At 39.3% G+C, this 27,739-nt stretch overlaps 1 protein-coding gene across 7 annotated transcripts in view; it reads left to right on the plus strand.

The window, feature by feature from the left end:
* CREB5 (cAMP responsive element binding protein 5) overlaps positions 1-27,739 on the plus strand; it is a 259,174-nt gene that overhangs the window by 40,731 nt on the left and 190,704 nt on the right. For 4 of the 7 annotated variants that reach the window (XR_011139664.1, XM_068935245.1, XM_068935244.1 and 1 more), the window contains 3 exons: positions 2,427-2,498; positions 5,563-5,656; positions 14,952-15,073. Coding sequence is in view for 4 of the 7 variants with exons in the window: in XM_068935244.1 (XP_068791345.1) it covers positions 2,427-2,498; positions 5,563-5,656; positions 14,952-15,073 (288 nt within the window). In the remaining 3 variants the exon portion in view is untranslated. The remainder of the gene's footprint in view (positions 1-2,426; positions 2,499-5,562; positions 5,657-14,951; positions 15,074-27,739) is intronic. The other 3 variants (XM_068935247.1, XM_068935248.1, XM_068935250.1) reach the window with 2 other exon arrangements.

Consider the following 27,739-nt stretch of genomic DNA (forward strand, 5'->3'; position numbering starts at 1 on the left):
GAAAAAAATCCAAGTCCAAGTTTTTCTATAGTGGATACCCACATTTAGGATTCTGGTCTATATCTAGTCTTATTTTGGCGCTTATTCCATGCTTATTTATATAAATAACCTTAAGCATTGTTCACCTGTTACCAGAGCATGTCATTATGCATTTAGGGACCTAAATCTCAAGCTCTCAGCGGGAGGAAAAAAAGTCTGGTCTTTGGAGTACTCAATAGTCAATAAGAAAACAAAAGCAGAATAATCCCTGGAAGAGTTTTGAAATTCACTTGTACACTTGGGATCGGAATTGTTACTCTCTGTTTTCTTTAACTGGGCATCATCTGTTGTCCTGCAATTGAAAATGCGCTTGTCACCGTCCCCGGAGGAGGAGGGAGAGGGATAACACAAGCATTTGGCAGTGCTTCAGTTGCAGGAGTAGCTGAGATATCAGATGAAGCCTTTCATTATCTGCACATAACATTCCCCCCCCCCCCCGGTGAAAGGGTCTTTAGGAAAGACAACATCCCAGGGTCACATACCATAAATAGAGGTGGATTTAAAAATCAAACTAGCTGGAGGTTTTGTTTGTGTTTTTGTGGGGGTTTGTTTGTTTAGTCAGTTATCTCTCCACTGCTTGTTTCTTTCAGGCAGTGTAGCGTAATTTGGAGAATTTTTATTGCTTCACCTCCTAACAGCCTGTCTATGCACAGACTGGAACTGAAATAACTGAAATTAGAAGTAATTTAACACCTTTAGTTATTTTAGTACAAGCCTCTATGTGAACATACTCTTTCATTTCTGATTATGAGTATCCTATTTCAGTTTAGCATACATGTAAGTTAAATCAAAACAGGATATGAATAATCTTAAAGGAGTAAATTTGGTACGATTTTAGTTATTTCAGTTCCAGTCTTGTATAGATAGTTCAGACCTGAGTTAGGCTCTTTCTTACCATCTGATTGTATTTGGTGCAATAAATCACTGGTCTCGGGCTATGTCTATATCAAAAAACCCCAATTAGTGCTAATGAGCACCTTTAGGGTAGGTATCCACATGGAGGTTAAACGTCAAATGAAAATAGAGACGTTCTTCACCTCTGGATGGTGTTTCTGGGAGACATTGAGACATGCAAATAGTGCTCTGCTGACTTCTTTTTTTGGCCATAGGTACGAAATATTCTGCTGTCCACCTCAGTAAATTTTAATTAAAAGGGGAGAGAAAAAAAAAGAATATTTGTCATTTGAAACTTTTTTCACTATAGAACGTACATTACTGAAAAATGATTGCTGTAAGTACAGGCCTGTGATGATGTTAAAGTTAACAGTGTATTTTACTGTTTGCAAGGGATGGTAAAACATGACAATAGGATAGGGTAATTTTAGCGCTTGTCCTTCTGCCAATTTTTGCAGCTTTAGAGTCAAATTCTGCGTCTCCACTAAAATATTTGTCTTTCCTTTGCTGTTTGAAAGACCCACGAAAACACAACTCAGGTACTTTTCCTAGTGGGGCTGTGGTGAGACTGAAGTTTAAGCTTTAAGGCAAACTGTAAGCAAAACACGTACGTTGTGCTTTGAGGTGGGTCAGCTGTTATATTCTAGATTGTAAGGCTAATTGTAAGAACAGGCTCAAAACGTTCAGCAAGAAGTGATTTCTTTACTCTTCAGTCCTATAATGTTACTGTAAATGATTTTGTTCATTCTGGCCGGGGACACTGCTGTAATATTGACCCAAAATCAGTTGTGTTACTGTATTGTGAGGGCAAGTGCTTTCCCCTACTCGTGTTTATTCAAGAGCCAGGAGCTTTCCCCCAGGCTTTAGTTCAAAATAACAGAACTGCAAGTGCTATGGGGCCGCTGCAGTTTTTGCCTCTTGGCTTCTCAGGCTCCTTGGAACCTGGTAGGTCTTTTAAAGGATCTTGACGCACATTTGTCCTGCGTCTGCAGAGCATGTATACAGTATAATATATTTAAGTTATTAATATTGAACAATATGAATAAAGAACTTCAAAAAGTGGGTTCTTTCTCCGAAATGACCTGGACGTCTGGTTTTAATATTGTTCAGCAGGAACTGGAGAAGGAAAGGTAAAAATCTCTTACTCTTGATTCAAGATCTTTCTGAGCAGACACGGTCTTATCTAATAACAACACTGAACATATGTTTTTTTCTAAGGCAGGATTTCTGCTGTGAAAGTCTAATGGTGTTTTTTTTCTTCCTTCAAAGTAAATATGTGCTCAGGAAGGAGTAATAAGAACTGAGACTGTGGGGAGCCTGCTAAATACTAGCAAATTTAGCACTCTGAGGATGAAAACTTCTTTCTGGTCTATTTCGGGAGTTTGAAATAAAAACATAAAGCTTGAAGACTGCATGTTGCATGTATGTGTGAAGTTTAGAATGTATATATTCATAGGTTCCCTTTCTTTCCCCCTCCCCCTTTTAACATGTAGATTTATGAGGAATCAAAGATGAACTTGGAGCAGGAGAGGCCTTTTGTCTGCAGTGCCCCAGGCTGCTCACAGGTGAGTGGAGTCAGCGGTGATATTAATTGAGTCCTCAGCACTAGCTCTGGCTTGTATAATGCCTCCTGATATATTAACACATGTCTAATAGTAATGTGTATTTTGTTTTTTTAAGTCCTTCCCCCAACTCTCTCCTCGCCCCGCAAGATATTGTTACAGCATATTTAAAGCAAACATACAGCTATCCAAGGGAGAGTTGGTAAATGTGCTTTTTCAAGCGACTTCCGTTCCTTTCCTCACCCCTAACTCCAATGTTTCAAGCCAGGTATTGCAAATTCCTTTAATGGTTAGCGAGAGAAGACACACTAGGAGGGAACGTGTTTGTCTGTCTTTCTTCTGCTATGTGTACAATGCAATAATTATATTTCCCAGTGGATATAGTTACTCTCCTGATTTTTTTTTGTGTGTGTAATCCTTAAATATAGTGCTATCTTACTAGCTAATATTTTTATTTTTGAGAGATTTTTCTACTAAATGCCCTCTATTTAAAATGTAACCTGTAGATCTGCCCGAGGATGTACATGTGGGATTCCTGTTGACTTGACTGGTGATCTGCCATGTGCTTCTGAGGGTACAATATGACCTGTAGCATTAGATGTTTGATTTTTTTTTTAAAAAAAGTGAGAGGGATTTTACCTGTTTAGATTTTGAATTGAGTCTTAAATGGTTTCTTCTGCAAAACAGATAACTTCGTCTCTTCCCTTGCAGTGATGAGGGAAGTTCTGTGTGTGGCACTTCCGGTCCTAATTTTGTTCAGTTACAAAAGTTTGCAAGTAAAATCTCCAGGCAAGGACATATTTTGGGTTTTTGCCACAGACCTCCTATATGCGTCTTTTTAAAGTGATTTAGCTTACCCATTTTCCAGATTCTCTCTTTTAATGAGGGTAATATTTTCCTGCTTTAACTGTATGTTGAAAGTTTTCAGCTGGCTAATATTTTTACAACCCTTTAGGTTCCCGTGACAGAACAATGGATGAACAAAGTATTGTGTGATTATTACTGGAGTGTAGGTGTTGATTTCACCAGGAGCTGAAATAAGAAAGAGAGAAGCTTGAGATCCGGTTAACAAGTGGCCAAGAAGCTTTGCTATTTAACTAAATGGGAGAGTGCATCTTGTTGGTTGTCCCTCTAACTGATGATTTGTCACTTCTGACCTCCACATGCATAATTCTATCACAGGGATAGTTAAAAGATATCTGAGTTTTATAGTCAAAATTTATTTACGTTTTTGTTGAATCTTAAGACTTACTTCCACTAAAATCAGAGGACTTGAACCTGTTAATGTCAGCAATTAAATTCCTCGGTGGAGTGGAAGCTAATCCAAGCGAGCTCCATTAGGTGTTCAGAGACAGGTTTTGTGGTACACTGTTATGATTTGGGAAGATGAGCAGTCTATGGGTGACTCCATCTTTTTAAAAAGCATGTTGCATCCCATTTCAAAACATGATTTATCTCTCTTGTAAACCAGGAATTGACAGAAGTGTATGCAGTCGGACTGTTATCTGACTAACCTGTTCAGGGACTTGCTTCTCCATATCAGTCAGTGCATGTATTTGAGGGGTGAGTGAGTTGGAATTGCACAAGCAAGAAAATAGATTTATAGAAAAGACCCAGAAGTCTGAACTGAAGAAATAGCTTCTTGGTCACGCAAGGCCCTCTATAAGCCCCATCAGTCTCACCCTGAAGACAGAGCACAGTGTTCCATGATGGAAAATCTCATTTCCATGAGAAGAACCATGTTTTTTTCTCACAATATCACTGAGCAAGGTCTTTCACATATGCCATTTCTTCTTAACTTAAATTTCTAGTGCTGCATTTCTTCCAGATGAGTAAGCAAGGAACCAGGATTTCATAGAGAGGAAAAAGTCTTTAGGACTTATTTATTTTTTCCAGAGAACTTGTTCCTATTATTTATGCTGCTTCGTCTGCAACCTTAGAGAGATTCTCGGAAAGGTGTAACGTACTGCAACTATTTATTCTATAGCCACAAGCAAAGTCACTTAGCCAAGAATATACTATGTTATAAGCATTATGTCACTTTAACTCTGTTACTGCCAGTTTTCGACATTCTGCTATGTACCTGTTGCTCTAAAAAGTTGTTTTAAATTTTTTTTTCCTCGAGCCGTGCTAATACATCTTTTGGCCTTTGCTAGCCCTGAGATAACCCTGCTAAAACTATTGCAATAGCAAAGGCCTGTGTACGCACCTTCTGGTGAAGAAAACTTAACAGGACTGTTGTACCCCTAGACCGTAAGCGTTCCAGTGCTTCAGCATTTATTCAAGTTTTTCTTGTTTGAAGAAGCTGTTTGTTGTAGCATTCTGTTATCAGACTACATAGTAAAAATGTTAGCACACCTGTTGGTTTCTTGCAAAGCATGGTGCTTCATCACCTCTATTTGACAAAGGAAAGGAAGTCAATTTAGTATCATAAAGGATCAGAAATAGTTATGAGATACGGAGCCCCATTGCATTGACAGTTTGAATCAAGTCGATGTATCAGACTCTTTCAGATATAAAGATACATTTTACCTGAATACTTTTGCGAAAGACTGGCTTCTCTGATTGTTATTGCTGTTCAGCAAGTACAGGTTGCAGAAAGATACAGAAGCCAAAAGATCCAGTAAAGAGGTTTAAGATATCCTGCATTACTTTGCATTTGCTGTGGGCTAAGAGTGTACACACCAGCAGTTATCACAGTTCTGCAGGCACATGATAACTTGTGTAGCTGTGGTAACTGGAGTGTGTGTCCGAGACCCTTGGAATCCAAGACTTGGTCTTACAACTTTTTCCAAATGCGCTGCACTTTTCTGTGTGTAACCTCGGAGAACACTGCAGCAAATACGTTTCTAAGCAGAGTACAGAGGTTACTCATATTCACTTGCATTTTCAATTACTCTGTTGCTGTTCCTGTGCCATTTGGATGGCTGGATACATTTCTTTCTCTCTCTTATTTTTGAAATTCTGTCCAATGCCAGAAGTTTATTAGAGAATTAAATTCTTCTTTTTTTTTTTTCTTCCTCTCTCTCTCTCTCTCTCTCTCTCTCTTTCTGTGTTTGCCTGACAGCGTTTTCCAACAGAGGATCATCTGATGATTCACAGGCACAAACATGAAATGACTTTGAAGTTTCCTTCAATAAAAACAGATAATATGTTATCAGGTAAGAAGACATGAATTCAAGAGTCAAGATAACTATTCAGATGATGTTGAAAGCATGACTCCTACTGGAAAGCTACTGGCAAAATACCTCGGAGATTGGTTCTAAAACCCCCCAGCTCCAATTAAAAAACAAGTAGAGATGAAATAAGCTAGAATGTGTATCTTTGGACAGAAAGACAGCTGCCATTCTTACGCCTTCCCACAGGTTTGGCATGAGAGAGAAAGAGCCTGCTGAGGCTCAGCCATGCTGGCAGCTCCATCACTGACTCCCTTGTCAACATGCCAGTGAAATATAGGCACTTAAGAGCATGTCACCTGGGAGCCCAGCAGTGAGTGTGTTAATGAAGTGCATTTATACTGTTCTCACAAGACTCACTATTTTAACTTTGACAAGCTCACTTCAGCAACCGTAATAGGCCACATCATGAGAGTCACCTTTATAAAGACCTGCCCACTTTAAATAGCTGTAAATCCTCCAGCTGAAGAAAGGTAAAACATTCTTCCTCCCAGAGCTAATCATCTCTGTTCACTTCTCCCATCATGCACAGATGTTATGGGGTACACAGCTATACTTATGTGCAATTACAGCATATAGTTTCTGATGAGGTTTTCTCATATTCTTGTCTGAGTATCTACATACTGGTGGCTTGCTAGTGTTCAGTAATTGTTGGGTAAATTCACAAGCATAAAGCTAATCTTAATCTTAATGCCTTTCTCCTCTCCTGTTCACTTTCCTATTGTATGTTCCTTGGGCTATGCTAATTGATTCTTAAGAATAATGCCACTAGCATTTTTCAGGTTTCGAAGTAATTGTGGGGAAAAAACTTGGATGCAAACGTATATGTGAATGTTCACCAGTTTTTGATGCCTCCATTTTGAAATAGGCTTCTTATAGGTAAATTGTGCCTATCATGATCTGAAAGTTACCTAATCTCAGCAAAACTTCTTCCATCTCTGACCACTCTGGGTGCAAATATAGTGATTAGGAGGATCTCCAGCAGACTATTTTATGGATAAACCCCAGGAAATCGTATTTGGGTAGCAGTTGCTTGCAATTGTTTGATACAGGTTTTTGTTTTGTTGGTCTTCTGCCTTTGGGAATTTGAGTACCAGTGAAAAATCTGACAGACCTCATCCCAAATTGAATTTGTTTTCCTCTTACTCTGGAAAATGCCATAGTAGCCTAAATTTAGGAAGAAGCAGTACACAGCACATTGCAGACTAGGGCCTGTAAAGTGTGTGCATGCCAACTATGTCCACAGAATCCTGTGTTTGCAAGCCTGAATGAGAAAATGTTGCCCTTGCACTTGGCAGTGTCCTCTGGCAGTGAAACTGCTTGAAGACAGCTGTACTGTGGGCACGTTCACCCTGTGAAAGTGCTCAGTTAGAGCTTTCTGGATGGCAAGAGTCTTGCTGTAAGGCAGTTTCTAAGAAGTGTATTCTGTTGTCAGGAGTCTCCTGAGTGGAATAGCTCTATTTGTTTGATAACTTCCATGATATAGCTGTCCTTCCCATGGATTGCTTTCCTGGTGAGTGCTTTGAATGGCTTGCAGGATCTTCATCAACAGGGCAGCCCTGCAGTTAGCCCACTCAGTTATGTACAAATGCAGAATTTTGTGGCCAAAACGGCTGTAAGATTGTGTCTGAGGAGCACATTTGTTGTGCTTTCTGTATAAATGTCCTCTGTGGTAATGAAAGAGTAAAAAGCTGCTCATGTGCTCAAAGACTGTGGTAAGCCTGTCTGACCACAATGGCCTGACAACCTGGTGCTGTCATGTATGATTTTTCTTTTGTGTTCATTTAGTGGATTTGTTTGGCATTTTGCAGTCCTTAGTTTGGAAGCATCATAGATCTTCCATTCTCTGCTTGGAGACATTGAAAAATAGTTGTTTCATTACCCACCTAAACCCTGGGGAAATCTAAATACCTTAAAGTTTAAGATGTTTTATTCTTAGATTTCATAACGAAACATTAATGATATATGGGAAAAAGAGACAGACTTTTCTCTTAGACATTTGTCTTCATGTTTTCCTTCTTGTTTTTTTGCATTTTTGCTCATTTGATTTTTTTAGGGAGAGGAGGAATTGTTTCTGTCATCAGTAGGTTCAAAGAATTGCAGCAGCAATTGCCCTATAATAAGCCAGGTGCGGTGTGTGTGTGCGCACGCTTGTGTGTATGTTTTTAAAGCTGCCTTGAAGTCAGATTTTCTCCTTTTTTTCCAGTATATTGTATACTGTCTTTTAATGTACGCTTTTATATTTGAATCTATTCAATGTTCCAGAAAGAATGTGGAAAACTTTTAAGTAATTAATGCACAAAAAATAGTAGTATGTATGCTTTAAGGTAGCCATAAGGTAGCCATAAAAGAATTATTTATACTGTTTCGAGAGAAAGCTGGGGTGACCCCAGTCTGGGGTCACTATAATGTCAAAAATGTTTAACACACAATAACTCTTCTGTATTCTGTGAACTATTATTGGAGGTAGTCATTAAAATTGTGGGGCTGTTGATCTTGTACCTACACAGCTTAGAAACCAAACAAAACATGACTCAAGAGGTAGGAACATATTTCTGGTGTATGAAATGTGTGCTGCTTTATGAAATACAAATTTGTAAGTGAGACGTAAAGCCAAAATATGTTGTTATGTGGGCAGGGTCTGTGTTTAATAATCAATGTTACATGACCTGATTGAAGCTATTGGTGCTAGGCTCATTTATCAGCTATGTCTAGCCAAGAGCTTTCCTTGTTATCAACTGGTTCTTCTGTACGAGTTTTATTATATCTTGTGATTCCTGAACTAATTCAGAAGCTCCAGGTACATACATACACTAAATAGCTCTATGTTCTCTTACTGTTTAAATGAAAAGGAAGTCGATTAGAGGCATTTCATTAAAATGCAAATGATTCTTCTGTTGATAACTTGACATTCATTTTAAAAGACAGCAAAAAGATTGTAATGTGAGTTATTCCTTTTCGTGTGTGTATTTTTGTCTGTTTGTTTGAAAGCCTTGTTTCTCTATGGGTAGAGAGTCATTAATGGTTTCCGTTTTCACATTTCTTAGACAAAAAAGAGCTGTTTGACGTAAGACATAATATCTTCTCTAAGCTTTGTATGCTAGTCATCGTTGCAGGAAACTTTGTAGTTAGTTTGACTGAAGTAAATGCCATCTCTCTGCTGTTGTTCTGAGTAAACATTGCATTGCTGTGGAGTCCTGCATTTTGTGCATGTCAAAGGTTTTTTTTTGTTTTCACAACACTGAAATATTAATGACTATGGGACAGATTGTTCCCTCCAGGTGAGTACTAAAAGCAGTACTGAACTGAATTTTGGGAGGGGGTATACTGAGATTCTCTTGGTATCAAATTTAAGAGGAGAATGAAGGGAAGCTTACCATTTCTGAGGAGGAAAAAATTTGTTCCAAAAAATACTTCTAGCAGATGAAAGAGAGGCCAGAGTTATCTGTATATGGGGAAAGCTTATTTCTTTCTGATTCTGTTTACTGAAATCCTATCCTCCAAATTTTTGAAGGTAAATTCCACTATGGAGATACAAACAGTCTCCTCTAGATGAAAAGGGGTATATGGAAAAGGTAGGGCAATTTATATTACTTTTTCCAGGTAATTCCTGTGTCAGTGAAGTAACTTATGTCATCCTTCGTTGACCCATTTTCTTTCTCTTTTGTGATTTACACAAGGAGGTTTATTTAGATAGGAATTTTGTGGAGTGCAGAATGAGTGGGTATAAGGAAAAACTATTTTGTCTGATTTCTTGTTCACTTCGGTGTCCCTTGTTTTACTAAGTAATGAAATGGAAAGTCTGTTGCACTTTTTCTAAAATTCAGCTGAGGAGGTTCTAAGTGACCAGAACAGATTAAAAATGTGTTACACCCAATGTGTGTACCCTCACAGAAAATCCAGTCAGCACTTTAAATAGTGAATTATATAGCAGTAAAGTTCTTGAGAGCGCTCAACTGCACGCCCCTCTGTAAGGACAGTTCCACCCTGCATGCACCTCTGCCTCCTCTGCTCCTCCATCACTTACTTGAGGTGTCATAACCTCTAGTTTTTCTGGTACACATGGGTAGTAACTTGTTGAATCAATGGAGAAACTTTCTAGAAATTCTCAGAACATTTCTCTTTTCTTGTGGCCGCTTGATGGGCAGCCCTTCCAAATTGAGAGCTAGTCCTGTTACTCTGACTTTGTTATCATTGCATGAAAGTATAACATGGTAAGTATACAAATTCAACAAAGCTGCACAGCTGAACAAGCCAAATGTCTATTATTACTGCACATGAGACTAAACACTTTTTTTTTTAAAGGTGTAGAATCAAGTTACACACTTTGGAGCTGTGCTATTAGATATCTTTTACTGAGGATGAATAACATTTGCAGTAGTTTAATGGTCAATATAAACTTTAAAAATCTGGAAATTCTTTGTTTTTTCCAAACAAAAGCATGTTTAACATAGCTGTCCTTTGGTTTATCTGTTTTTTTGTAAACTGATATCATGCTTTAATATTTTCATTTGAGCTTTGAGAGATGAAATTCTAGGGTCCAGTCTAGTTTTGCAAAATGCATTCTGGTAGATGATTCAAGTAAACTCTCTGTATAACAAGTTAATGTTGCATTTCCTGGGATTGCATTTATTAAGGCTGTTGTTTTGACAGCAACTTATTGAGACTGAGTCTCATTTATGAAGTTATTATTTCAGTAATTCCAAAACAAACAAACAAACAAACACAACAAAAAACGCCAGAGCCAAATGTAGTGAATATCTAATGGAATCTTTTTACTTTGCTAAAGACAAATTTCCCATTGCCTTACAGCATATATTTTCAACGAACGTAGAAAATCAAGGGTCATCACATCAAACACTGAGTTTGAGGATAGGTTTATGGTATGGTTAGCAGCCAATATATATTCAGTATTTTAGGTCCCAGCTAGAATCAGATTACTGAGTTTTTCTGAAATTCTCTCCTATAAAATACAACAAGTTGACTTGGAATCTGCACAGATTCGATAGTTAAAGCTTGCTTGCTTGTTTTTTTTTTTTTTTATTCTCCAAGTACATTTCTGATATTTATTTAAACTTAATAATTCTTGCAGCCCATCTGCAATGACCATGTAATCAAACAGGCTGGTTACTCATTTGAGTAGTAGACCAAGCAACATATTTATTACCTGGTTGCAAGTTTGACAGGTTCTGTGTTCAACCTAGTGATAGAAACTAGATAAAAATAACTTGCTAAGCAATTATCAGATGGCATAGGTTGAGCTGTGAAGCTACGGTTGGCTAGAAGTGGGTGCCTGAAAGCACAACTAGTAAACTAGTTGCGGTAACAGTTGTGGATGGCAAGATTTTATTCACTGAACGGTCTGACTGAACTAGGATGGCTGGTTAGTGCAACAGCCAGATATCTAGGGTTCACCCAAACTGACCTGAATCCCAGATGATCCAGTTCAAAATGCAGGTTGGGCCATTAAAGGTCTGGGTTGTTGGGATCACAGTGTGCATGCAGGACAGCTTCCTGCAGTAACCTGCGTGTCCTCAGCGGAAAAGCTGAGATGATGCTGTCTCTGTCTGAGCTTTGGTCCAGGTGAGTCTGGCGTATCTAGTCACTGAAGTACAACAAATCAGAGCCCTGTTCTTGGTGAGCCACCAATAGTTGTGGCGCTAGTGATAGATAGCGGTGCAAGGTTTGTTTGTACCGAACAGGTAAGAGTGAGGTCAGGCACAAGCTGTTGGAACTGTTAATGCATTTTTAAGTGCTGAGATTTAGGAACATTTTATTAATTTTGGGAGACTTGAATGTGTAACTTAAGCTAGGATGTTCTTTGTGATATTGTTCCCAATTAAAACACGAGGGCTTTCCTAATTTAGGTAAAAGAATTACTGTGATGTTCGGAGTAGTGTCTTCCACTGGGAGCGTTCCCACCTCCTGAGGAAAAGTTGGTGTTTTCCAGAGGCAAAATGTTCGGTTGCCTCAGGAGCAAAGGAAGTCTACTGGAATTAGTAGCCACAGAAGTCCTGAAGTCCCGAAATCAGTGGACACAGTGTAAATGCAATGTAACTACTGCACTACATAATGTCTCAACATTATAAAGTCTGAATTTTTGTCAGTTCTGCTGTTATATAAGTGCACGGGTTTCATGGACCTCTGGTTTCTATGAATGTTGAAAGATGAAGTATTATAAGGTAGAAAGGTGGGTCTTGGTGTACATCTGATTTAGGTGGCTTTCAGAAGGTCTGCAGGTGGGCTTTAGGGTGGTTGCTGTGTGGGGGCTTTTTTTGTTTGTTTTTTGTTTGGGGGGGCGGTAGGAGAGGGGCTATTTGTTTAATGAAATGTTGTTCTGAACTGTTGCCAGTCTGATACCTGGACCACAGAAACTACAATAACCATATAGGGAGATTAAGGTAATCATTTATGATGACCGTATCCATATGTAAGTGTTGTAAATAGTGTTACTAATCAATCAGCTCTAAGGCTTTTAGATAATAAATCAAGATAGTTAATTGGAAAGATTATCCTCTGAAGCTCACTGTAGGTCCTCGGGCTGTTCGTGATATAAAAGGACCGCATTCAACATGTGCAGAAGGAGGCAGAATTAAGCATCTGTGCAGTTGAAGACCTGTTCTTGGTCTGAGTTACCTTTTTTCATTGTTGAAATGGATTTATTTCACTGTCTCTTACATTCATGGAACAGATGCTGTATACATAGGAGCAACTATACTGACTTCAGCTGCATATGCCTTAGAAACACTTTGGTAACCATTATACAGCCTCTGATCTAATATAGCGTTTTGTAGTAACACCTGATTTCTTGACCAGCTGTGCACCTTGATGAAAACTAACGAGACCCTGTCTGTGTTAGTGTTCCCCTACCTGTTTTAAAAAAAAAAACAATCTAGGTTCAAGCAGCTCTGAAGAAAAGTTAAGAATTTAGTTTGAGTGACAGTGGTGCCATCAACTTCTATATGGAACCATAAATTCACATTTTGGTCATGAAAATGATACCTTGCTTATATGAGATGGATATACCATTGCCTAAGATATAACATTTAGTGTATTTGCCTAACGTTCAAATATTAACATCCCTTTTCTGTCCAGAAAGATTTGACAACAATTATCTTCCTGTTTTTCTACAAAGCAACAGTGTTTTTCACTAAAGTAATATTTCATCCTTTTTGGAAATAAAATCTCTTTCCCCAGATTTTCAGTGCACTTCATCTCCAGTACAAATTGCAGCCCAAGGGCCAAAGACAACCCAGGTGTAAATCCACTGAGTTCAGTGAGGTTACCCTAGAGATTAGTTTGGCACTACTTATTTAGGGCATGGACCTGTGAAGTGCTGAGTGTCCTCAGCTCTCACTGATGTCAGCACCTCATCGACTCGGCTTCTTAGGCTGAGTCCCTGCAAGATTCTTGGAAAGTCTTGTGTTCCTGTCTCTGGTAATACAGTAGTTAGCTGTGAAAACTAATAGATAAATATGTATGCATTCCCAAACGCTTGAGTTTTGTTTCCTTTAAGCTCACAAGTATAATGTTCAAGCCAAAAGAAATACAACTAGAATTTTAACATTAAGAACTTGTTTCTTACGTAATATCAGTATGTTCCATCCGAAATATAGATACAGACCAGTGTCTTTGCCCTTAAATTACTTTAAAAGGTCAAAGCTGTAGGACCAGACATTCTAAAGGTGGAAGTCAGCTTCATGCTGATTTTATAAAGTAGAGGATCAGCCCCTTAATTTCCAAGTGAAAACTGTATATCCTTTTATATGCATTTCTTTTGTGCTGCCTTTTGCTAGGGGTTGCTATGTGTTTCTATGCTGATCATGTAATGTTCATTCTGTCTGGTAACAGTTCCCTGTAACAGGGAAATACTAGAACTTGACCCATCTTAGCTAGGCACAAGAAGCTGAACTTTTTCCCCTAGAGCTCATTGAAGTGGGAAGGTTTTGTCTGAGGTCAGATTTGGGCCAGTATGGGCAACTGGGATGAGTGTTAACAGGCCCTTATTTTCATTCTTTGTAGAACGAATTGCAAACAATAGGACAGTTGTAAATGACTATGCAGAAGATGATTTTTAAAGAGACTTAGGACAATCTTTCCATAAGACTGGGTACTACAAAGCAGCTTCAGCTGGCCTGGGAGCTCGGGAAGAAGGAGCTAAGAAGGAAGAGATTTTTCTTTCCTTTGCTGCTTGATCAGAGTCTTTTGCTTTCCAAGTCTCTTTTGTCTGGAATGAAAGGAAGGTCACTGTTTTTTTGTGTGTAAAGCTGATAGAACCATATAGACTATCCCCTATTTTTGTTAATGGGGCTCTGTCTTGTAATTATTTGGGGATGGGGAAGCTGAGGTGGTGTAGTTAAGAACTTGCTTCAGAATGAATGGACTTAGCTCAGAGCTGACTTTTAAATGAAGAGTTCTTCGTTCCCAACTTTGGCCTCAATTTTCACTTCCTGGAGAAAGACTGGCCGAAGTCATCTCCAGAACAGCAGTCTACTGGGCAATTTTACTTGCCTTATTAATAGGTTTTGGAAAAGAGGCTGAAAACTTTGTACCTTTAGCCCCTCCTGCCTGTAGTATTAAAGTATACTATCCTTCCCTGAATTATTTTTGAGGGGGCAACAAATTCCTAGAGATGAAGGCACGCGCTAAAAATCTTTTGACTTTAAATCTCATTGTTTTTGTGAATTTTCAGCACTTTTAGATTAAAAAAAACCAAGAATACTGAAGCTTCTCTGTAGTCAAATTTAATATTTCACAACTTGTTTTAATGTCATTTCACTCCTTCAAAAATTGTGTTAGGAACAATTCACTGAGCAGGACTTCTTCGCGCCATGGCTTACTTCCAGTGTGTTTCAGAATATAAAACTGTGCATGTTTGAGGGGTTTTCAAGCACTGAAGGCATAACTAATGTGTATCTGCCGCAGTTACCTGTGTGTTGCAGGGTAAATATGTATTATCATATGTGCTGTGAGTTGTTTTACATGCAGTTATCATTGGAGTTTTTACGACCCTTTACATGTTAGGGAGATGCACTTGTGTGTTACGTGCTCTATTGTTGTCTTTCTGGTTGGATGATGACTCCTGCCTGTTTTCAGACACTGTTGGCAGTCATTGTCTGTCAAAATTCAATGCTGTGCGTTTTGTTTTAAGTGATGATGTGTAAGAGTGGGAAGGCATTGGGAAGTTAGCTAGTTAAATAGTCCGCCAAGAAAAGGGAGGTTCTATTTCCCTCTCCTTTTAATATTTAATATCAGTAATTATTTCTTTTTATATTCGCAGATCAGACTCCTACACCAACACGCTTTCTGAAGAACTGTGAGGAAGTGGGCCTCTTCAATGATATTGATTGCTCCTTAGAGCACGAGTTTAGAAAGGCACAAGAAGAAGAGAACAACAAAAGGGTGAGTGCTAGTGCCCCAATCTCTTCCTCCCCTTTTCATTTCCTTCAAACATGTAAGGATACTGTGTGAAAGCAGATCTCTCTCTATTACCTGGTAGTAACCTTTTGGTTAGAAACTAGGTGGCACTATAAGTTGTGACATGTTTTCTGAACTATTGAAACGATTGACAAAAAAAACCCCAAACCAACAAAAAGCAGCATTACATTTCCAAATGCGTGTAACTGCGGTTGCCAGGGTTTGATTCCAAGTCCCTGCTTTTAAGTAAACTATATTACAAACCACACACCTCTTGAGGGAGAGGCTTGGGAAAATTATATCATCTTTGAAGTGAAGATTGCAGACTTGCTCAAATACATTGCAGGGAAATGTGGATTATGAGGAAGTATTTATATTAAAAGCAAAAAGTTTTGCTCTTTCCCCTGCCCTACTGTGAACCCCTAGTTTTTATTTATCATCGTTACCAGCTTTATCATGTGTCTTTATTTGTCATAAAGTATTCATACAGAAGGAGAAGGGGAAAATTTTAACTTGTAATACCTATTAGATAATGTATCCCATTTCCAATTAGCATTCTATTACTCTCAGTATCTGTAAGTTTAGGTTGCTATATAGGCCACTTTGTATGGGAATAAGTATACTCCTATGCCCAAAGATTGTCCAAGTGTTTTGAGGGATCCTAACGAGCTGTTTAAACTTTACTAGGAACTGTAAAAGAGCTTAAGGTACGATAGAGGCCAGCAGGAGGTGATGGATGAAATTGTAACTTTTCAAGGAAGCATCCAAAGTTCTGGTTGCTTCTGAGAACTGAAACACATGTGGGGCTACAGGCTCATACTGCTTCCTTCCTCACTGCAGCCCTCAAACAAGCTACCAAATACTTCCCCTTCACGTTGTTCCATTTTTATGCCTCTCTTGCGCCCTCTCCCATCTCTGTAACTCTTGGAAATTCTCATGTAAATGTCCCCTGCCGCAGTTCTTGAACACTGTGTTATTTGGCCTAGGTTTCATAGTAATCTATATTTGTCTAATTTGTCACCACAGGCTAAATGTAAGGAAAGAAGGCCATGGTGCTAAAACCAGAGGGCACTTTTCCTTACCTTGCCTCAGCATTATTTTGTCTTTCAGAATGCCTGTGCCTCCAATTGCAAGTGCTTCCTGCTATTTCTTATAGCTGTTTAGGGTCATTTGTTTTGCTTCTCACTTGTTGCTGCCCAATTCAGAATTCATGCATTGGAGGCATATGTGTGTGCCTGGGTCCTGGGGCATTGAAATTTGAAGTTGGCAGCATTTAGGGACCTCCAGAATGATTTTTGAAGTACTTTGAGGTCTGCAAGAGACGGCACTAGAGGGCTTTTTGGAAAAAGAGGTAAGGATGATTGCTGAGAGGCAGAAGGGTAGAGGAGGCATGTAGAAAGAATATGGGAAGGGAGTCTAGGGATGGTTTATTTGTGACTTACCGGGAAAGGAGGCTAGAGATGGTTTTATTTAAGACTCATAAGAAAGGAGAGCGGGACAGATACAGGAGAGGAGGAGAGAAAAACCAAGGCGTAGTAGGCTGAGCAAGAAAAGAGAGCGTCCAAACAGGAGAGAGTCCAAGTTTTGGACAAGGGCTGGGAAAGATAGTTTGACCCTCACAACTTTATTTGCAGAATGAATGTTAGGAAACAACCATGTAATGACAGAAATGTATCTAATTTTGTATTTAACTTGTTATACTTAGTTTCTTGTGTGCTGCAGAGAGGAAACTTGGCCAAAGTCAAGGGGACCATTTCTGTACGTTTGTCCTTCTTTGCAAATTATCAGTATTGAAGAAGATTCCTAAGCAGTTCTTACTGTTTGGAAGTTATTTTGCAGGAGTAAGAGATGAAGAGAAATCTACTCATCTGGGCTTCTGTGCAGCTAGCCAAAAATTACAGTTTGATGTTGCAGGGTCCATTTCAGCTGACAAGGGGTAGTTGCACAATCTGATTAAAACCTAGACAAGGGCATCAGGTTACCTGATAATACCAGTTGTTTAAGGACCTCTGGATCTCTTATTCTGCCCTCCTTCTTCCAACCCCTGCAGCTGCCGTGGGCTATCTCCAGGGAGCAAAATGAATGACAGGGGGAGGGGGAAATCATTTAAAAAGGCAAAAGTCCCACTAGCTAGCTAACCTGTAACATTAGTTCTGTGTTTCCAATTAGTCTGCTGTATGTTCATTCTTACGTTACCGACTGACTGTCAGATAGGAATCTGAAGCGGGCCCCAGTAGGGCTGTACACAAATACAAGAGACAAAGGCCACAACAGAAAGGGACTCCTTGGGCCACAGCTATTGATAATGAAATGCTCCTAATGGCCTGTCCCTGGAATGTGAGCGCAGCGCAGCGTTCTCCTAAAGCACTTGCCAGCACTGGGAGGCTAATATTAGCAGCATGGAAATCTTATTCATGTCTCAGAAAAGACTTCCAAAAATATTTTTGGTCAGGTTAATGTCTTTGGACTATGAAAGAAATGTTTATTTTAGTATATCACTATGGCTTAGCACACAGCTTGACACTGAAATCTTATAAGAGAAAAACACTTTTTTTCTGCTTGAGAGTCCTTATTTGAAAAGAGTCCTCAAAGAATACAATCCACTTAGCTATATATTTTTTTTTTCTTCTTCTTCCTCGAAACAGGAGTTCATGTGTAGTCCATGAGAATTTGCTGTGATTAAGCTGGTTATGTGGACTGTTGACATTCCAAATTAGCTGTGAAGTGCTGAATGCACTTCTTAGGAATAGTGCACATGCCCTTTTTGGAGAGGTAGCATTGAGGGGAAAGCGCTTGAGTTAATATCCTAGCTGTGTAACCTGGAACAAATCACTTAATATCTTTCTGCCATAGTTGCTCATGTGTAAAATGGGAATAGCATCTCCTTCTGCCTCCCATACTTGGTATGTGTTATCTATAATGATTGTAAGTTCATCTGGCAAGGACTGTTTCTTAAAATATAGCTGGGTTAGCCTTTTGCTTGGGGACTGGGTGGACTAGAGTAATAATAATGATAATGACCCTCGGGAGCCTATAAAAACAAATATTAGCTGGAAGCCCCTATCTGAGAAAGGCCCACCCGCTAAACGCAAAGGAATAGATCAGAAATAAGCGTATTGATAAGTATATGAGAAAGAGGCTTTTTGCATCCTCTTGATGTCACTCTTCCTGATCCAAGCATCCCACCTGCCAAATTCACCCCTGAAATCAGAATAGATAAAAGCATACCCATACTATTTTCCCACTTGCAAAAGTGTAATTATTAAAGCTCTCAGGAGCTTGAGGCAGGAAGCAATTGACAGCTCTGCCCCAGGCACAATTTGTAACCCAAACCAACAAGGTAGGCAGTGTTGGCAGATCGGATGATGATCTTAGCCCGCTAGCTGCAGGTTTTAGGTTTATCCTGCTCTGAGCATTAAGTATCCAAAGCATTTGTCATGGGTTATATTTGCAAGCACATGACCTTTGCTGCTAGTGGATAGGCTCTGCTGTCAGATCTTGTTCTGAGCATTAAGCTTGGGTCTGAGCGAATAATGTCAAAGATGGGAAGAGCCAGGATCCATTTCTGAACAAATAATTGTAGCTGTTGCTTCATTAAAGTGCATCTTACCTGACCTACCTGCATGGAATGAGAAAGAGTGGAAACACACAAATTGTAGCATGTAGAACACTACATCAAGGAGCATTTAGAAATAGCCAGTTGAATATTTTCAATATGAAGGCATTTTTAAGATCATACCCTACTTATGCTGGAATTGCAATGCATCACTTCCTGAGGCTTGTCCTGAAATTTTTGAAATTTTCTGAACAGTACTCCTTGTTGCCAGATAATATGTAAGCTATGTAAATGAAGCAGAGAAACAGCTACGCTCAAGTACAGCTTGGTTTTAGTGTGGTTTGTTCACTCTCAGCTCAGGAAGCCGAAAGCCAGCAAGTCTTCTACATGGCTTAGTATTACTGTTCTCAGAATACTGTTACACTGTAGTCATCTCACTGCTAGAAAAATATCAGCAAAATGAGGTAGACCAATGAAGAAAAAAAAAATAGAGAGCATTTGGTGGTTAAATACATTCAGTCTACAGAAGGCTTACAAAGCCTGAATATCCAGTTTAGTTGTGTAAAGCAACAGATAACGCTGTAGTCCGCTATAGTCTTTGAAAGGCATAGATTTGGTTTATGCCTTCTAGTTTCTCATTCTGTCCTATATACCAGGATAGATTCCTGCATATTGGTGTAAGAAGGTAGATAAAATGCACTTGTCTAATTTATACCACCACGCTACACCATTTACTGCTGAACTCAGTGATGCAATCTTCAGAAGAGAAATCTCTCAAATATTTTCTGATTGTTATACTTCTGTGCTATCAGTTATGAGTATGGGGAGGACTACTGAATTCAAGCTGAGCTGAAAATAATAGAATCAATCTTTTGAGCAGTTGTAGCTGGTAGAAAATTTCACTTCATTTCCACACCTTAAATTCAAATTTTATGTAATGTATTCCTGGCCTACAGGTTTTCCTCTTTGTATTCTGAAATGTATGCAATCAGAATAAATCTGATGGCTTTTATTTGCTTTACTATTTTTCTAAAGGAAACCTCTTACATTCCCACTAGGGGAAAAATGTAAATACAAAACCAGTGGTGTGAAGTTTGACGAAATAAGAACATCTAATAAGCATTTCTTATGTTGCACAAACTTGATGGTTTTTCCTGTTATTTTTATTTTTTGGAGACTTTTAAGTGAGGAAGCAAACCAAACAAATGAACCCCAAAGGCCTGATCCTGTCCATCATGTCAACAAGAGGAGAAACAGGCCTTGGGAAACATGTTGCTCATCTGCAGTGGATGCTATTTTGAAATCTTCTGGCATTCCCAGTAGGAGAAGCTGCAAAAGCTATGTTGGCTACATAGAAGACAGCACTTCATAAATATGATTTTCTTTTAATCTCATTCATCGTTCCATTAAAGCAGAAAGTTCACTCCTACAGTCATAGTCAATACAGTAGTTGAAATTAGCAGTGTAGTGAGTGGAGCCCCTTTGACAGGCAAGGGTGATATTAAAGTAATATTGTACCTTTATACTACAAGGAAAAAAAAAATCTGTACATTGATAGAGCATTTTGTATAAGTGTTTGCCTATCTTGGTGCATGTAGTAGTGTTGACAATGCACTCTGGTGAAAGAGAGGAACAAGGATGAAGGACTCATTGTGGTGGTTGCGTTCACTGACAGACTACAAATTCAACATTGGTTATTAATGAGAAATGGCTACCCTTCCGGGAGTGCTCTCACCTGACTCTTTCCCCCTCATGTGATTAATTTGCAGCACAGAGCCGCCTCCCAAAACCAGGTACATTATTCTTTGGCCATTTTCCTGCTAATGCAGGGTAGGAGTTCAGCTTTATTCCCTTTTAAGTATTGTCTTAGGGTACATGGTGTCAATGCTGCAGTGTGCAAGTGTGGGATGGTATCATGTCCGAGTGCATGCCCTGCTGCTACAGCAGTCCCATTAGCTCTGTTCTTCCTGGGGGAATGCTCTGAAGCCCCAGGGGGGCAGCTGAGATGGAACAGGACAGTGTCGTGCTGGTAGACGTTTCAGAGGCAAGCTGAATTTCACTCACTTAAGTAATACAAATCAGCAAACTAATAAGCCTGCTCGTGGAGCACTTTTGACTGATAGGAAGTAGCACTTTATGATTAGTTTCCATGCTTACTCTGCTTATCCAGTCTGTACAGCAGGAGAAAGCAAAGACATGTGTATAAATGCTTACTACTGTACTTATTTTAGAATTATGCGCTCATAAAGATGTATACGTATACGTTGTCTTCTCCATTCATCTCAACATGGTGTAAGAGTGTTCATGCTCTGTCAATTCAAAGCCCTCTCTGACTCTGTATTCTCCCCATGAGATTGGGTCTGTTATATGGTGGTAAGTTATAGCAGCAGGAAAATAAGATGAGGAATGATTTATGTTAATGTAGTGCTTAGAGGCCAGGGTGCTATTGTTGTAGGTACTGCAAAAACATCAAGCTGTCACTCTATCAATCAGTTAAGCTGTTGTTAAGGTGATAACTTGAAATTTTCAACTTCACAAAGTCCAAAAATCACCCCAAATCCAAAGATTTCAGTATAATAGTTCCCATATGCTGAACATAAAATCGATATGCGTGAAGATGTGAGCATCTTCATAGCATAGCATTTCTTCTGGGAGATACATTAAGGCACTGTAAAGATACACTGTAGCCCTTTATCAGAATTTTTCTATATTTTACTTTAAAACTCCTTCTGAATTTCAAACTCAAGAAGCCCAGTAGTTACATATATTTTTTCCAATGGCTTATTTTGAATTTTCATATGCATTAATTGCATAAGGTTAAGATGGCTTATTGATTTGCTTTATGGGCTCACCACTGGTTTATATATCCCCCTGTTTCTTAATGATCAATTTACTTTTGCAACATTCCTATGAAGAAGGGAAAAGTTTTTTCTTTTATTTTCTAAGGAAATACAGAGTTTGGAACACAAGGTTTCCAAAGCTCCTTAGTAGCTAGACACCAAAGTGATGGAATCAGAGGTGCGGAGTGAGAATTCCAAGGGAGTTGGGTCCTTTAAACCATTCTGCCAAGCAGGCAGCTTTCTGTGTCTTTTGGTTCCTAAATATCTTTGCAATGTGGCCCCAAGAGATTGATGGAGATCTTCAAAGACGTGTCTTGCTCTCACTGAAATAAAGCAGGAGTGAATCAGTGAGCTACCATAAAGGATCTGGGCTCAACTGATGTGCTAAAAATTGCACAGGAAGTCTGTGGCAGAGCCTCAGATTGATTCCATATCTCCTTGGTCTCAGCACAGGGCATCCCACAAACCATGTGTGTTAAAGATTTATCAGCTGTTGTTCAGTGTTGCTAAAGACAGGAAGAATGCTCTCCTCCTCTCTCCAGATGGGTAGGCTTGCGGTATTTTAGCTGGTTTTCTTAACTTCTGGAGCTTTCATGGTAGACATGTGGCAATGCATTAAATTTCATACAGGGATTCTGCATTTGGCATTTTAGTCCTCTGACTATGTGAGCCCTGTTTTAAGCATATATTTATAGTCCAGGCATTTATTTGCCACACTGAACTGTGTTACAAAGGGGACACTTTTCTGCTTAACTGTGCAGGAAAGCCATGAAGACAACAGAGTTCATAACTAGCTTTGCAAAAATTTGCATAGGAATAAGTTTCAACTTATGCTCAGTGCTGTCAGTGCAGTATCTTATCTTCTGCTGGCAGGCAGGTCTCTCTTATCTTCTTCTGTTGCAATGGACTGTGTTTGAATATATTTATGGATTTAGATCTCCATGCTCTGAGAGAGGACCTGAGTTTTTTTCCAGCAGTAAGTGCCTATGGCATGCAGAAAGGCAGTTTTTGAGGGCGTACATTTTTGATTGAGGTAAACCTCCCTAACCATAATCCCTCCATGTTCTTCTAAATTCCAGCTGATGAATCATCCTTCAGAGCTCAGTCAGAAGAGGCCACTTTCCTTCTGCCTCTTATTGTCCCTGTCCCAGAGAAGTTGAGTCACCCTCCTGTAATGTTTGGGTTTTTGTTGCGCTTTGTATATTTTGGCTATCCCCAAAACAGGGAGCCTGCTTGATGTCATTCTGACATTTCTTTCACAACAACATGGAGCTGCGCGTAGTCTTCCTATGTGTGTTCTTAAAGGCACAGCTTTCATGTTACCTCTTCACATTTCAACAGTGTGGGCCGGATGACACATACTGAAGGGATAAACCTTCTTTGTAATGGCTTTTTAGTAAGTCTATCTCTTAGATAAGGTTTCTAAATCTTGGCAATCTCTTTAGAGTATACACTCCGCTATTAAACACAAACTCTTGCTCCCCAGAGCCAGATTCTAAGTGGAGTGCAGCCTGTATGGTTGAGTAATAAGATACTGCTGATATATTTTAGAGCAAGGTGCACTTTTACTTTATTTATGAAGATAGACATGCTGGTTGAGGGCTTAATCACAGCTGATAAATCATTTTAAGAAACCTATTAGAACCATATGCGGATTCTTTGTATTAATACGGTGTGTCTGTTTCCAGTCTAGTAAGACAAGGTCTCTTCCCCCTCTCCCTTCCCCCTGCCTGGTGTGTGAACTATTTATCTGTTTAAGCGATATCGCTTGCTTGGGGGCATTTCTCTCTTTAAGAGGTATCATTAATAAAACAAGGTGAACGTAGGAGAAAGAAATTCCGGAGTGAGCAAAGCTGCACGTTTTCAGTTATCTTTGTTTAGGTGGAATTCCAAAGCAAAAGTCCAAAAGCTGAGAACAGGAAACATATCAGTTAAAGACTGGAGAACCACAGAACGGCCTTCACTCAGCATGAGGTTGTCATTTTGGCCCAGGTGGTTACAATACTGGAGCTTGAGAGCTGTGAGGGGGTGGGTACCCTGACATTTTGGTTACCTCACCTTTCCCTTGCTCTGAAAGGGCTGCGCACGAACAGGTTCCACGGCCATCTAATGAGATCCACATTGGTGAAGTTGTTCTGTGCCAAGTCCTATTTATCATTAATTGGTGAGTTCGCTTGCAGATCTTTCCTGTTATTTGCTGATTATACCCCAGCACATTTTATTATCTTGCCAAAATTCAAATGCTAATAACTTCTTGATTTATTGTTTGTTTATAGCTCTATCTACTGCCTAAACAGACTTAGTTAGAAGATTTCGAAACAGCAACAGCTCTTATGCTGACTGGGTTTCTTTCACATTTTGCACATGGCAGTCGTCTGTTTATAAACCTCCGTAGGGACTCCTAAACATTTACAGTTGGGTTCTTCCCACCACTTCAACCCTTTTTCTCCCTTGGTCCCCCAAGGCAAGCCTTATTTTTTTGGCACAAAGACAACGACGGTGATTGTTATTTGGAGAAATTGTCCACAAGCTATGAACCATGGATAAGGATTTTTAATTTGTACCTCAAGCAAAATAAACTTGAAATTAGAGACATCCGGGAGAGTAAAAGGATTCTCATCACAAGTTAGAAGATGGTCATCTTCAGTGTTGCAAAATGAAAAACTGAAAATTCACTTCACGTCACTTAGGCTCGCTCTAAAGCATGTGCCATTTTCCTGTGCCATATGAAATTATTATATTTACAGAAGTGCCCAAACTTGACCATTAGACCTCCCGTGCTTCAGAGTAACAAAAGGAATAGTGGAGAAGAGAAACCAGCCAACACAACTGAGCACATGCCATGGTAGTTAATTATTATGTTACAGTTGGCTGTATAAACGCATGCGACTCTGGGGTATTTCCACAGATTTTAATGGAATTTAAATTTTTAGCCTATTACAGATAGGCAAAGGAATTGGGGGGGAAGACTTTGCTCAGAGACAAACAAAAACAAAAACAAAAAAATACAAAAACAAAACCTACCTCAGGTCACAAGAAGTGAAATAGCTGGGTACTTGTTGATCTCCTGATAATATATATAAATACAATCTTTAAAATCATTTTAGGGAGCAAAATAATGCACATCTTTCTTAAATTTTTCCTCATATCCTTTCTGCAGAAATTGCTGAGTCCCCTCTTATCAAATAAATATCAGCTTTTTTTCTTCCCTGATATGTGAGTTAACTACGTGGCTTGGTTTGTTCCCTGGGAAGATAATATACCTTGGTTTGCCATGTGAACGTACATGTCAAAGTGCAGATCTGCCAGCCAGTCTGGGGCTGAGTTAGCAGAGACAGGGAGAGAATGAACTCAGTGTTACAAACAGTCTCTTTTGAATTTCTACAACCTATTAGTCACAGCAAGCTGCCCTTATTGATTTTGGTAAGAGAGGTCACTTTTAATCCTCTAAAGTGGAAAGAGCTGCATGCACTCTCCATACCATGACATTAAAATTGACACAGCTCTGCATCAGTTTTGTGAAAATTCCCTAAACCTAGATGGATTATTGCCTTGCCTTTCAGTGGATACAAGCTGCTAACCAAAGACGCTTAGCCAGAATTGGTGTAAAAGGTTTAAAATACTTGATAAGGAAAGCACAAGCAAAAAAAATCTGAGAAAAATATATAAGTACATTTAAAAAGCTGCCCCTGCAGAAATGGGCCTTTAGTCTTAGGAAACTTTAATTTCTCCATTTTTATTTTTAATTTAAAAATCAATATGGAGGAGTTGAGTTTATCACATAAAAGAATAAACAAAAGCTGACCTTACTTCTATGATTATGAGGAAAACTTTATTCTGGCTGATGGCCATTGCTAGTTTTGTTTATGTTCCTTAGAGAACTAAATCTTTGAATACAATTAGAATAGTCAAACTTGAATCCTAAGTGTGCCTCAAAATAAACAGTAGAGATGAACTCTCCACAGTGTTCTTTTCATCTTTGTTACCCTTGCCTGACCCTTTTTTCCTGCCTAATGATCATTTGTGGCATACTATGATTAAGAGAAATCTTCCTAGAGGAAAAATGTCCTTAATAGGGGCTAGCGAAAATGTGATCCTGGAGAAGTAGTATTTTTTTTGTCTTTGTTTGAAGTTCAAGACAATCACTACTACTCCTTTTGATTTTTCTCCTAGATTTTATTTGGAAACCTATTTTTGAAGGTCTCACTGAATTTCTGCGAATCTCAGTAAAAGTGTGCACTGTAATATGTTCAAAGAAGTGTTGTTGCTTGTCATGTAAGCTTTGCGTTCTTTCTTTTAATTAGCAGTACCTTCTTTTTTCTTTAATCTGTTTAATCGTAGCAGGGGAAATCAGTCATTTTATTCATATTCTCCAGCAGCAATCTGAAGTCGGTCTTTTGTTCTGTGCCCCGTTTTCTAAAGGGAGCTACTACTGATACTGGCTGAAAAAAGTTACGGAGTTTGGCTGAAAGTGCCCAAGTTACAATCACAAAAAATGAATAATCTTCTGTGTGCCTGCATTCCCCCCCACCTCCTCCCCAAAAGCCAGCAGGAGGTGGGGGGGAAGGACTGGTGGAAACAGAACGCTTTAGACCCTGTTCACCAATGAAGAAAAGAAGCACAAGCTCAAGACTGCTTGCTCCAGTATTTCTTATGAACAGGTAGAGATTTTCTTTCTGAAAAAAGAGACATTTGCAAAAGGAACCGCTGTAATAAAAACCTTAAGGGACAATGGTAAGTTCCAAAAGATGTAGGCTCTAAGTGTAAGGCGTGTGATGACGGAGTTGCTTGACTACCTTGCCACAGCACCTTCCAATAAGCTAAAAGTACTTTGCAGTTGTTAGTTAAGTAGGTCTCTCAGCTCCTTCTCAACAGAGATTAAAGTAAGTACATGTGTGTCTGTATGCACAGTGTGTCTCGCTCTCCTCCATGAAGAGATTTGCTCTTCCTCCTCTTCCTCCCTCAGTAGAGGGGGAGTTGTTGCTATTTTCTCCCTTTTTTGCCAATTTATCAAGACACATGAAAATCCAAAGTAGGCACGGAGAGGGAGCTTGCTCTTGGCTCCACCACTCTGCCTGAGAAACGGTACAGTAGTGGCACCTGGCGAGGAAGAAAAGGTAAAAGCTGCCCCAGCTGCAGATTTTGAGTGGTTCTATCTGGCAGCTTATTTTTGCCTCAGTCCGAATTCCTCTTTCCATATCCAGGGAGAAAGAAAAATAAGATAGTCCCTCATTCTTTGTGTTGAAGGAGTCAGATCCCAGAGTTCTCCCTGATGTCCTGATGGTGCACGGGACAGAGGGGAGAGACAGGAGGAGAGGGAAAAGGATGGGTTGATGAAAGGGGAGGAAGGACTGAAAGAAAGAAAAGTACCATTCATTTTTACTCATATAAAAGAATTATTCTTACCCCAGATGAGGAAAATGGAAAGGAAGACTCATATGGAAGAAGAGAAAAAGCAGTGCTAATCAGGCATGAAGAAAGCTGAGAGGTAGCATCAGGCTATGGAAGGGAAAGGTGAAGGAAGGAAAGGAAAAAACGGCACTCACACTAGGCAGACATGAAAAGAACAGTTCTTTATTTTCTGAAATATTGCTGTGATGTCAGCAGATTTGTGTGAGCAGAGGCAGAGGGGAATGTAAAAAGTATGATTTCCTTTTCTCCCCCCACTCCCTTTTTATCAAAAAAGACATATGAGGATATTTTTGGAAAAAAAAAAAAAACTTTGCCCTAGGGAAAATCAGAAAGCTTCTGTTCTTGATATTGAACTGAGATGTCCGTGGACGCGGCTGGCTGAAGAGGAGAGATGGGGAAGCTTATTGTTGATGTGTTTTAGGATTTGTTTGCCCCTGAAAAAGATGCAGGGAGAATCAGCCTGGAGGTTATTATTTCTGATTTTAGTGATCTTTATGAAATATTCTTTCTCTCTGCACACTTCTGTCTTACCTCTGAGATCTGTGTGTATGCCCTGATGCCCTGTGGGATGTATGCATTTATTTAAGGCCTGTGTCTTTAATGACAAATAGTCAGAATAGTTCCCTCTGCCCTCCTCCATTTATGCTATTTTTTGTTCCAATACAGTAAACTCATTTAAGTGTAAATGCCAACATACACATTTCAGGAAAAACAAGGAAGCTATTCAGCGTGTTACACCTCTGCACATAAGTTCTTGTTTTATGGATCATTGTTTGGCTTGAATCTTTTTCAGGTACACTTCTCTTGTTCCACTTTCCTTTCTTTGCTTCATCCAGTTCAGCC

Source organism: Struthio camelus, chromosome 2 (genome assembly GCF_040807025.1).
Source record: "Struthio camelus isolate bStrCam1 chromosome 2, bStrCam1.hap1, whole genome shotgun sequence".
In the NCBI taxonomy this organism is placed as follows: domain Eukaryota; kingdom Metazoa; phylum Chordata; class Aves; order Struthioniformes; family Struthionidae; genus Struthio; species Struthio camelus.